The sequence below is a fragment of the Lithobates pipiens genome, unplaced genomic scaffold (genome assembly GCF_037356315.1).
Source record: "Lithobates pipiens isolate NorthernLeopardFrog02 unplaced genomic scaffold, aLitPip1_a1.2 Scaffold_3, whole genome shotgun sequence".
Lineage (NCBI taxonomy): Eukaryota > Metazoa > Chordata > Amphibia > Anura > Ranidae > Lithobates > Lithobates pipiens.
Window position 1 is genome coordinate 81,397,730 of NW_027507790.1, and position 12,869 is coordinate 81,410,598.

A 12,869-nucleotide genomic window follows, 5' to 3' on the forward strand; every position below is an offset into this window, starting at 1 on the left:
TTTATTTATATATTCATGCTGATCGGGAGGAGAAAAAAAAAAAAAAAAAGCTTCCGTTTACTTCTGTGATCAGCTGTCATTGGCCGACAGCTGATCATGTGGTATAGGGCCACTGTGATTAGCCCTTTACCCTGTTCTGTAAACACCTGAGTCCCAAAGGAAGTCTAATGATGCCCTCCTGACATTTTTCAGCGATAGTGCGGGCAGAAAGTTGGTAATATGCCAGTCAGGACCCCCCCCCCCCCTATTTTAACCAGTTAACGAGTTCACGCGGGTCAGGCAGACTGTCCGCTGGCAACCCACGATCGCCTAGTACAGAGGCAGAATGGGGATCTGCCTTAACAGGGCAGATCCCCCATTCTGACAGGAAACATGACAGATCTACTGTTCCCAGTGATTGGTAACATACACCCTACAGTTAGAACACACCTAGGAAATACAGTTAACCCCCTTCCCTGCCAGTGTCATTTTTACATTTTTCAGTGCATCTTTATAGTACTGATCAATGTAATGTCAATGGTCAAAAAAAAAAAAAAAAAAAAAAAGGCGCAATTTGGGGTCAGATTTGTCTGCCGCAATCCCACTAAAAATCTGATCGCTGCCATAACCAGTAGAAACAAAAAATAAAAGTCCCTAAATCTATCCCATCGTTTGTAGACAAGATAACTTTTGCGCAAACCAATCAATATATGCCTATTTTTTTTTTAAACAGAAAAGGTTAGAAGAATATCGGCCTAAACTGATGAATTTGTTTTATTTTTAGGATATGTATTATAGCAAAAATAAATAAAAAAAAATTTTCTTCAAAATTGTCACTCTGTTTATCGCGCAAAAAATAAAAAACACAGAAGTGATCAAATATCACCAAAAAGAAAAATCTTTTTTGCGGTAAAAAAAAAAAAAAAAGGATGGCAATTTGTTTAGGTACAGCGTCGCAGGACCACGCAATTGTCAGTTAAAGGAACAAAGTCCCATATCGCAAAAAATGGCCTGGTCATTAAGGGGGCAAATCTTTCCGGTCCTTAAGTGGTTAAACATCCATGCCTTAAACAGTACTAGCTACCCAAATATTTTATAACCAGAACTCACTGTGTACAATTCTACATGGCCTGAAGTGGAATATCCCGGTGTCAGGAACTTTTTAACATCAACCTTGCAAACCTTTTCATCCCCAGAGCCAAGATCTGAAAAAAGAAGAAAAGTTTAAAAAATATGTTTCAAGCGTACAGATGTGTTTTAAAATACTAGAAGCATGCTGGTTATGAGTTTTTTTTTTTTTTACCTAGAATTCCCATGTCATATCTGCCATTTTTCTTTGCATTCTGTATAACTGCATTGAGTGTGTCAGAGAAGTACTGAAAGAGGGCATTCTGTTGGTGGACTGCCATACCCAGAATACGGTTAAGAAATTTTCCAATGTTGTTGTAATCTGTAAAAAAAATTAATAATTAAAATAAATTCGCTCAAATATAAAGATGGATTTAGTTTCTTTGTTACCAGAATGCCACACACTAAAAAGGTACGTGAAGGTTTGCACTTTGGTTAGGCAACCCATTGCTACTTGATCACTAAACACGACTCAAAGCATGTGTGGTCTCTCCACAGAACCTTATGTATGTGATCAATTGCTGGTTATCCTAAACCAAAAGCTCTATGCAAAAGGAGCTGAGACATAACCAAGAATTAGTGTGGAGCGAAGTGGGGGAAAATAAATAAAGCAGGTAGCAAAGGTGGTCTTCATGCTTTACCACATCAATACGCGGCCATAGTCATATGATGGCCACAGATGGGATCTCCCATCCTGGGTGGTTGTCATATGACGGCCTCGGTATTGTGCCGCTCCTGCGGGCCCGCAGCGCGGCGATCGTGGATGAGCTGTGCCTCTCAGACACAGCCCATCCCCAATCTGTGGGATTTTCCTCCCCATCGACCCCCCCCGATACATGTGACCGGCCGTGTCCAATCACAGCCGGTCATATGTAATGTGCAGTTATAGGGCTCGTGCATGCGCCTAGGGCACGTGCAGAGCGCTGATCACCCCAACACAGCCCAACCCCGATTGCTGTAAAGAGCCAATAAAATTGTCTCTTTACCACGTGACCGGCTGTGTCCAATCACAGCCGGTCACAGAATGTAAACAAACCGCGGTAACGAGACGTTACCGGGTTCTCCTCCTCACACACTGATAGTGTGTGAGGAGGAGATTGCGGTAACATCTCGTTACCGCTCAGTGTACACCCACACCGATTACCCCCCCCAATAAAGAGGACCTGTCACCGCCCATCTGAGTACCCGAGTCCCTGTACCAGCCCATCTGAGTAACCGAGTCCCTGTCCCACGCCTCTTACTAAATACCTTGGACTGTCTACTTTTCAAAAAGGGGTCATTTTGGGGGTATTTGTACTTTCCTGACATTTCAGAGCCTCGAAAAATGAGATAGGCCATCAGTGCATCAGGTGTGATTATTTTTCAATGATTTGCACCATAGCTTGTAGACTAACTTTCAAAGAGACTAAATAATATCCACTAATTTGGTTTATTTTTACCAAAGATGTAGCCGTATAAATTTTGGCCCAAATTTATGAACAAAAATTAATTTGCAAAATGTTATCATAGAAACTTAAAAAAAAAAAAAAGTGTTTTTTTTTTTTTTACATTTTCGCTATTTTCACTTATGCCGCAAACAATAAAAAAACCCTGTGGTGATTAAATACCACCAAAAGAAAGCTCCATTTGTATGAAAAAATTATAAAAATTTTGTTTGGGTACAGTGTTGCATGACTGAGTAAATGGCATTCAAAGTGTGAGAGCGCTAAAAGCTAAAAATTGGTCTGGTAAGGAAGCTGTATAAATGCCCTGTATTGAAGTGGTTAAGGCTTTGAGTCGCTAAACTGATTTGTAAATAAGACCCTATTTACACCATAGAAACAGTCCGGATGCGTTTCTGCATCCTTTCCCTCTTTTCTCAAATTTTCTTTGATGTAATACAGTCTGCCATATTCCAGTGTAATTCCTTGCAGAAAAAAAATAAATAAATAAATAAAAAAAGGCAACATGTTCTACTTTTGGTGACTGTTCTGGAACACACTGCAATGGTATGAACTTTGCCATTGAAATCCACGTAACCTACTGTCCATGCGTTTTCAAAGCAAAAACAAAAAACGCACTGGACTGCATGTGGTGTGAAGAAGCCCCTACATGCTTGTTCTGGGCCAGCGACTAAAAACTAGAAAAAAAGCCAGGCAGCTATTTTTTTTACAAAATACGTCCAGAATGGCAATCCTTGTTTTAGTAAAAAAAAAAAAAAAACAAAAAAAAAAAAAAAAAAAGGGGGTTATAACAAGCTACTTCTTGCCAACGACACAGGCCCTCTACCTGGTATGGGAAACAGCATACATATGATTTGAATAATAGTTTTTTTTTTATAAAAAATAAATAAAAATAAAATAAAAATGATATTCCACCATCAGAACATCTTTTTACTTTGCTAGGACATAATTTATCACTGAAGACAGGAAGCCCCCATTTTTTTTTTTCAAGCTCCATGGTACAGTGAGCACACACAAATCATAAAAAAAAACAAAAACAAAAAAAAAAACATATATACGCGAGTATAAGTCGAGTTTTTCAGCAATTTGTTTTGTGCTGAAAACACCCCCCTCAGCTTATACTCAAGTCTCCCTGCCTCACCTGATCTCCTGGCGCTGTGACATGCAGTCCAGTCGGCAGCCATTCAGTGCAACAAAGCCCTGCCTTCTCCTCGTACATGATAGGCAGGACACTGACTGACTCACTGCTAGGAAACAGTCAGTGTTCCGACGAGGATGAGAGGGAGGCGGGGCTTTATTGCACTGGATGGCTGCCGACTAGACTGCGTGTCACAGCGTCAGTGTTCTGGAGATCAGGTACACGAGGCTGCAGATAGGCATTGTTAACCCCCTTTTCCACTTACAGTAGCTGCTGCATCTCTCACCCTAGGCTTATAATCGAGTCAAGTTTTCCCAGTTTTTTGTGGCAAAATTAGGCGCCTCGGCTTATATTCAGGTCGGCTTATACTCGAGTATATACAGTAGTACAAAAGTTGTACATATGGTCTTCCTCCGAAAAGACACTGATACACAGGGCGCAAGGTTCCTGACAGGGAGTAGGGCACTCATGGTCCACCCAGCTGAAACTCTCAAGACCTAGCCAAATTATTGATTGCCCCAAAGGTAGACCCTATTGGAGGGGGAGAACCTGACCAAAAGGGGCAAATACTCTCTCCCTAACATTTTGAATACTGCCGACACATTTAGGCAAAAATCTTTTTACATATATATAAAAAAAAGTACCTTTATCAAGTGTCAAAATCCCTGAACGGTCTTCGACGTTTATAAGCCCAACACCAATTAACCCTTGACGAACATCTGAAATTAAACATATAAACAAAAAAAAAAAAAAAGGATGACTAAAATCATTCCACTTAGGAAAGCACAGAACAAGCTGAAGGAAGTTTATAGTTTAGAAGATCATAAAAAAATAAAATAAAGGAAGAGACTGAAGGAAACTAAGATCAAAATCAGTTAAATGGAGCTAGATCACATAGCACTATACAACTCACCTTTAAAAAAATCCCCAGGAAAATCTGGAGGTGGAGAAACCAAAGGAGCATCCAAACTCACAATTGATTTCATGACTATCTCCAAAGCATTTCTTCCATACTGAAAAGGAATTACACACAATTAGTAACTAAAAGACAAAAACATAAAAATTTACTGTTATTCTGCCCCCCCGCCCCGTTATTCAGAAGCAATGCGGTGTTTAACAATTACACTTTTAGGGAATATCTTTAAAGCAGGTCTGAAGGTATTTCACAGCGATCGTTAAACTGAGGGGTTGTTCGTGAAGCTGTCCGTTAAACATGCCTTTGACCCCTCATGTTGTATAACTACTTAAAGTGGTAGTAAATACATCTCTGCCTCCCCCATCATCAATTTATGTCAATATGTATTCGGCTACATTTTTTGGTAAAAAAAAATAAATAAATAAAGTTAATTGTTTAGTTTTCACAAAAGTTATCACCTCGACAAACTCTGGGATGTTTTTATGGCATAGTTATTTTACTAGTAATGGCAGTGATCAGTGATTTTTAACAGGACTTCAACATTGCGGCAGACAAATCAGACACCTGCCACTTTTTTGTGAACCAGTGACGTTACAGGGATCAGTGCTAAAAATATGCACAGGTATTGTACAAATAACACTGGCAGGGAAAGGGTTAACATCAGGGGTGATCAAAGGGTTAAATGTGTCCCTAGGGGGTGCTTACCTGACTGAAGACAGATCCCTGTTCATGAATATATGCTACATTGTTGTGCTGTACACCACAATAAATGGCTGGGAATAAACTCACAAACAGTAAGCCACAAACGTACCTTGTTATCAAAGTTGAAGCGGCTCAGATCTCTTGATTCTGTTGCTCTCCTGTCACCATGCGTTAAGGCCCCCTTAAAAAAATATGATTGAAAAGTTGACATTTCTTTTTCATTTGTTTATTTTTTTTAGTCTTTATAAAGATGCAAATTTGAAACAAACCAAAAAACATGTTAAAATCTTACACATTATGACAGTCTATGCACAGTTAAAAAAAAAACACCTTACCAAACTTTCTAATCTTTTTGCAACAATTGAAGCAAATCTTTGTTCTCCAGCTAATTCAGAAATGAGGAAGACATATTCTGGCGCAGTGACTTGATTAGATCTATGCGTTCTACCTGTAGAATATATGAAAAAAATATATATATATATAAAAAATATATGAATGAGACCTGCAAATACATGACACCGTGGTCAGAGTACATGCCTCTGTCAAAATCAGCTTTCTGCAGCTCTCCCCGTGTCTTGTCCTCCTCCCACCTTTCCTACCTGCCAGCTCTCAGTGCTGCTCTGCTCCCCACTGCTTTAAAATGAACTGATTATATTATCCCCCCTGTTACATAAAAGGCTGTCGTAGTGTCTGTGGCAAAAATATAAAATAAAAAAAATTATAATATATATAAAATTTCTACAGTGTCTTCCAATGATCACATGACTCCTGACACTCTGCTCCTCTCCAACTCTGGCTGACATCAGCAGAGGAATCTCAGTCCTGCCCGCTGGAGCCACCACATGGGGAGAGCTGGGAGCCTGGAATAATGTGAGCGTTCCCAGCATAATATATATATATATATATATATATATATATATATATATATATATATATATATATATATATATATATATATATATATATATATAAAGCACAGGCACTAGGACCCAGCTTTTTATGTGACAGAAAAGAGGATATAAAGATCACTTAGTGGCTTAACACCTGAGCGATCAGAATTGCCACTATTCAGCACACAACTCGAAATTGTGGGACACTTGTGTGATGACATTGATTTTGGTGCGATAAATCGTGGCTTGTCGCTCAAAGAAAGCTTCTTTTGAGTGACAGCAACGCATGTTGAGATTTGCCACAATTGCAGCACGATTTATCGTGTTGCAATTAGGTTTGCTATTAGAATCGTGATTCTGCCACAATTCAGATTGCTCAGGTGTGAAGAGAGCCTAAAACTTTAGACTAAGCTTTAATGAGTAGACTGCTACTTAATTCCCCAAATGCTTCTTTTCTAATTCCTTCTAGCTCCAATAATGCAGTATATGCTTCTTACAGAAAGTTGCATTATTCTGCATGCAAGTCTATTCTTTGATCATGTATGCAAGTTTCTATACAGTTTGCTGTTCGACAATCCAGTTAAGAAAAAGGAAAAGGAAAAGGGAAAGGGAAAAAGAAAAAGAAGAAAAAGAGAAAGAAAAGGAAAGGAAAAGAAAAAGAAAAAAAAAAAAGAGAAAGAAAGAAAGAAAGAAAGAAAGAAAGAGAAGACTTAAGCTCAATGCTGTATCCTGGCCCAGGCCGGGGGGGGGGCCTTTTTTGCACATGGGGCGGGGGCAGCTTTTTAAGTGCCCCCCACTTAAAAAGCTGCCCCCGCCCCATGTGCAAAAAAAAAAAAAAAAAACAACCTCCTCCCAGCTCCTACATGAAAAGAGTCCCCTCCTTGCCTTACGCTACAACTTTTAGTGCATTTTTTCCGCTCATGGTTTTTGCAACCTGCTGATTTGACTTAGGTGTAACTGACAAATATGTTCCTATAGAGAAAAACCTGTTTTATGTAGCAAAATGTATTACAATTAAACATACACAGGTTAAAGATCTTTCAGTCTGTGTTGACATATTTTGGGGTTATTTTTGACATGATTGATCGAGTCCTAATTCTTTGACTATGAAACTGGTTTGTGAATTTTACATGACCATCAAATGAAACATTAGTTGGGCAGGTCCCCATCCCCAGTGTTCCTCCTGGAAAAAGTGGCACAGACAGCCAAGAGGCGTACGTGTGTGGTCACCATTGTATGTCCAATAATACACAAATATGGATTTAGATTTAGCCCAACCCTATCTGCTGGCCCAATGTGATGTAATTTAGGGGTATTTTAAACAGGTGAATATGAGCACTTCCAACTCAAAAAAGTGCCTGTGTTATCACTTAGCACTGGAATTTCTTCTGTCATCAGTTTGAGATGTTTCAGTGATCATTCAGAATCCACTGACAGGTTTACTTGACCTCCTTCTGACCTGCATTTATCTGCACTTCATGCAGAGTTTGCCTTCCAATAGACTGGAAGGTGAGCTTGAGGAATAAAAAATGGGGCCTAAAGAGGAAAAGGTGTGGTTTACAGATGGCAGGGCGGGTCTTAAACAGGAAGGAGTGTGGCCTTGACAGGAAGGGGTTACCATATTTAAATTAGGAGGTGCACAAGTTTAATCAGGCCTAGGGCAGCACAAAACCTAAATACAGCACTGTTTAAGCTAGATATGCCCACGCTGTGCACATCTTTTCATCTGTGTAATCTAATGTGTTAACAACCCAGCCAACATACAGCTTAGCTGGGTTTTACCACCACTTCCGCCCCAGGAAGGACTTAGCCCCTTGCAGACCAGAGCAGTTTTTGCAATATGGCACTTACTAGTTTTAACTGACAATTGCAAGGTCGTATGGCGCTGCACCCAAACAAAATTGTTCCATTTTTCATTTGGCATTTGATCACCGCTGCGGTTTTTATTTTTTTGTGCTATAAACATAAAAAGCGTCAATTTTGGAAAAAAAAAAAAAAAAAAAAAAAAAGAAAAAAAAAAAAGCTATATTTTTTTCACTTTATGCTAATATATCACCCACAACCAGCAGCGCTCCCTAACAGTGGAGTCACCATCTGAACCAACCGCATCAGACTGCAATAACTTTCTCTTAACAGAAGAAAGTGTAAAATGACATTACACGGCTGCCTGCAAAACTTTGCGGCCAAAGTAATCATCCAAAGATGCACGAGATCGCCATACCTTTTTCGGACCAGCTACCAAAACAAATAGAGAGTCTGGCTTTCGAAAGGGAGCCGTGGCAGACAAATATACCCTTAGAGCCCGGACCACCTCTTTAGGATGTGTCGGTTTAGGGCACAGAGATGGTAACACAGGGTCTTCATTGATGTGAAAATCTGAAACCATCTTCGGCAGAAAAGGTTGTGAACGCAACACCACCTTATACTTGTGGATAACCAGATAGGACGACTTGCAAGACCAGTTCCAAAACCCTCCTGGCTGATGTAATGGCCACTAGGAAGACTTTTAGAGAAAAGATTCAACAAGGCAATTTCCCTAATGTTCGCGAACAGCGGTTTCTGAAGCTCCAATAGCACCAGGTTCAGATCCCACAGGGTAATGGGTGGACGCACAGGAGGGACTACATGCTGGACCCCTTGTATAAAAGTTTTCACTAGAAAGAGACACCAGGGGTCGTTGGAAGAAAACAGCCAAGGCTGATATTTGTCCTTTAATGGTGCTTAAAGACAATTTCTGGTCTACTCCTTTGCTGTAGATCCTGGAAAGGGAATAAGTGCGCAGACACCACCCCATCTCCTCACACAAGGAGATGTAAGCCTTCCAGGTACAATGGTATATCTTCAGAGAAGATGATTTTCGTTCCCTCAACATAGTTGAAATCATTGAGTCCGAAAGGCCCCGGTTCCTTAGCACATGGCTCTCAACAGCCATGCTGTTAAATCCAGCGATGGTAAAGCAGGATGGAGAATCAGACCTCGAGACAGGTCTTCTCGCATCGGTAGTGGCCAGGGAGCATCTGCCACCAGGCATACTAGGTCGGCGTACCAGGGACGCCGAGGCCAATCTGGGGCAATCAGTATCACTGAAATCGCCTCGGCTTCCATTCTGCAGAGCAAACCTGGTAACCGTTTTTTAGCGGAAGAAAAGCGTAGATCAGTTGGTACTGATACCATGGAGCCACCAACATGTCTGACGCGTCCGCCCAAGGAGCTCTTGTCCTGGATACGAATCTCAGCACCTTCCGATTGAGGTGGGAGGCTAGGAGATCCACGTCTGGAGTGCCCCACCGCAGGCACAGCAGCCTGAACACTTCCAGATGCAACGCCCATTCTCCTGAGTCCAGCATCTGGCGACTAATTAGATAGTCCACCTGTCAGTTTTCTACTCCCGGGATGTAAATGGCCGACAGGGCCGGTACACGTCGCTCTACCCACTGAAGGATGTGAGCGACCTCCTGTGCTGCAGTCGAGCTTCTTGTTCCTCCTTGATTGTTGACATATGCCACCTCTGTGGCAAAGTCTGACTGGATCCTGATCGGATGCCCTCTTAGTCTCATTGACCATGTGGAGAGGCATAGCCTGATTGTGCTTGAGCTTTGCACATTGATCGGCAACTTTGATTCTTCCCCCGACCAGAGGCCCTGGGTCGACTGTACTCCCATTATTCTAACCCAGCCAGTCAGGCTGGTGTCTGTTGTGATGACTGTCCAACGTAGAGGTAGGAACAACTTCCCGGACCGAAGTGCCGGGGATCTCAGCCACCGGAGTAGGGAGTCCCTGACTGACTGGCTCAACCAAATCTGCCGATAACGGAGATTTGTCCCATTTTGTCAATATCTCCTTCTGCAAGACTGCAAGGTGTAAAAGTGGGCGCACGGTACCGCCTCGAAAGGAGGCCACCATAAGGCCCAGGACTCGCATGCAGAAGTGCAGCGACGACCACCTGGGGTTCATCAACAGCTTTACCGCAGTTCTGAGTCTGCAGTTTGTCTGAAGGGAGAAAAACACTTTCGCTTCCAGAGTCCAGCAGTAAGCCTACATACTCTAGGCGCTGAGTCGGTATAAGCACAGACTTCTTGAGGTTCAATAGCCACCCAAATTCCTACAGGGTTTGCATGGTGATCGCCACATCCTCCTTTAATTCAGAGGCGGAAGCTGCTCTCAGGAGGAGATAGTCTAGGTAACCTACGATTGTGATCTTGCGGTGTCGCACCAACGCCAAAATTTGAGCCAATACCTTGGTAAAGACTTGGGGTGCTGATGCCAAGCCAAAAGGGAGAGCCACAAACTGGTAGTGGGCTTCCCCTACTGCAAATTGCAGAAACCTCTAATGCATATGGTTATGTGCAGGTACGCATCCTGGATGTCCAAAGACGCCAGGGAGTCCCCTTGATGGAGTGCGACAACTGAGCGAACTGATTCCATTCTGAACCTCTGTACTTTTACAAGCAATTCAGGGCTTTTAGGTCCAAGATTGGACATAACCCTTTTTGGGGACTACAGATTGGAGTAGAACCCCTGAAACTTTTCAGATTCCAGAACAGGCACTATCACCCCACGGCTTAGCAGGTCCCTTACTGCCCCCAACAGGGCCTGCCGGCGAGCCAGGAGTAAGGGTATGCTGGAGGGGAAGAATCTGTTTGATGGCCAAGAGAAACTATCTTGTAGCCAGATGAACAGTTCGCAGGCCCATTGGTCGGACAGCCGAGAGGCCAACCGGGCTGCAAACTCCCAAAAGGTAACCCCCACCCGAGTGACGGGCAGGTGCAAACCTTCATGCGGAAGCACTTTCGCTCGCAGGCTTGCAGGTCCAGGGGAGCTTTTTTTTCCCCCTCAGAGGGCGTCCTGTTGGACTGGGAGCGTTTAGCTGAAGTCCAGGACGGATGAAACAGCCTCTTATGAGGGCCCTTGATTGCGGCATGTCTCCTTAGTCTTCCTGGCCTGAAATAGTGGATAGATGGTATGCTTGTTTTTTTTTTTTCTTTTATTAGTAAATGGTGGCGATCTCCAATTATCGTAACTGCGACATTGCGGCGGACACTTGACACTATTTTGGGACCAGTGAAATTTATACAGCGATCAGTGCTATTAAAATGCACTGATTACTGTTGTAAATGGGACTGGCAGGGAACAGGGAAATGCCTTGTTTACATACACATCTCCCAGTCTGCTTCTCCATGTCACGATTGCGGGCCACCGGCGGACATGGAGTCCGGAGCATGTACCCACTAGCCCGCGATAAAGGTGACATACAGGTATGCCCATTTGCACAGCCGTGCCATTGTGCTAACATATATCAGCATGTGCTGGATAGCAAGCGGTTACAGTTAATAGGCCCAAAGATTAAATTATTCTACCACCACCAGGGATTCCAAACTTACCAAACTGCTGAATGGCACGGTCTGCACTCCAAGGCAATTCCAGGGTCATGTGTACCCTTCTTCTCTGGTTTTTAGCTCTGCGGTCAGCTTGTAAGGATATTCCTGAACTGGCAGCTTCTGAGATGATTGCTATATTCTGTAAAACAATTCACCATTAAAGAGTGACCACTTAACCAAAATATAAAAATAAACCACCAAACACTACAGGCAATACCTACCTTTTCACCGTCCATAAACCTTTGCTTTTCAGTGATATTAAGAATTTCTACAGGAACATCAAGCTCCGATCGTGACTCATATGATATACTTCCATCATCATTGCTGACTACCCTGCCCTTCCGGCCAGTCATCTTTATGGAAAAAGAACAAGACCTTAGCTCAATAAAGTATACAGCAAGTACCTTTTTGCACATCATTGTTAATACATTAGCTGTATCAAATCTCCAAGGAGAGATTTAGGGTAGAGCCTTAAAGTTTACAGTTTCCACGCTAATGAAAATAGGATTATTATGTTTATTGTAATATTCACTTTTGCAGTTCATGGGAGTACTGCCACCTATAAAAAGGATTTGGACAACATCCCCCCCAGACAGACTAGTTAACCCCTTCTAGTTTTGGAAAAGCAGCACCACTAGCATGATTAGAGGGGTGGAACCTGTATCACTCAATGAATGCAAGATACATTTTTTTCTTTATACCAAATTAAGTATGCCTTTCATGTGCAATGATAGACCTTGTGGGAAGAAGAATTCCTAGTATTTAGCAGTGTGGGAAAATTACAGAGTCAATGATGCCAAAACGTAGCCATGCTGTTAAAGCCAGTAACCATGAAGCAGGATGGTAAACCAGTCCTTAGGAGTGAAGATCTGGACAATCTGGAAAAGGCCATAGGAGTATCTGCAAGAGTCTCATCAGGTCAGAGTTACCATATCTGCCTGGGCCAGGTGGCTAAAGTAGACATGAAATGTGTAGACCAAGCTGTAGTGTACTACAGACACAGATCGTGTTGCTCGGCCCCCTCCCCCTTGTCACATAATTTGACTGACAGCCAGTGGCATCGGGCTAGGGGGAGTGGACTGCACCCGGTGACATCAGAGGGGTGACACTGGGGCTGTTGCTGCACATTGTACTACTTTTGTTACTTGCAGAGCTGACATGGAGCGGTGAGAGTGCCCAGTGTGCTCCTGCATTCAGCCGGCACAAATCTTTCAGTCACTTCTGTCAGGTGGAGTGATCTGCGTCTTTTTTTTTATAAATTCTTTATTTTTTCATCTTTTCTTTCCATAGATTTCA

General features: G+C 42.4%; 1 protein-coding gene across 4 annotated transcripts in view; it reads right to left on the reverse strand.

Annotated features, from left to right (window-relative positions):
- Window positions 1-12,869, reverse strand: part of SBNO1 (strawberry notch homolog 1) — a 95,140-nt gene that overhangs the window by 30,592 nt on the left and 51,679 nt on the right. For all 4 annotated transcript variants that reach the window (XM_077461916.1, XM_077461914.1, XM_077461913.1 and 1 more), the window contains 8 exons: window positions 11,795-11,926; window positions 11,577-11,712; window positions 5,641-5,753; window positions 5,415-5,486; window positions 4,601-4,700; window positions 4,332-4,406; window positions 1,283-1,429; window positions 1,090-1,184 (listed from right to left, as the gene is read on the reverse strand). In XM_077461916.1, the coding sequence (XP_077318042.1) occupies window positions 1,090-1,184; window positions 1,283-1,429; window positions 4,332-4,406; window positions 4,601-4,700; window positions 5,415-5,486; window positions 5,641-5,753; window positions 11,577-11,712; window positions 11,795-11,926 (870 nt within the window). The remainder of the gene's footprint in view (window positions 1-1,089; window positions 1,185-1,282; window positions 1,430-4,331; window positions 4,407-4,600; window positions 4,701-5,414; window positions 5,487-5,640; window positions 5,754-11,576; window positions 11,713-11,794; window positions 11,927-12,869) is intronic.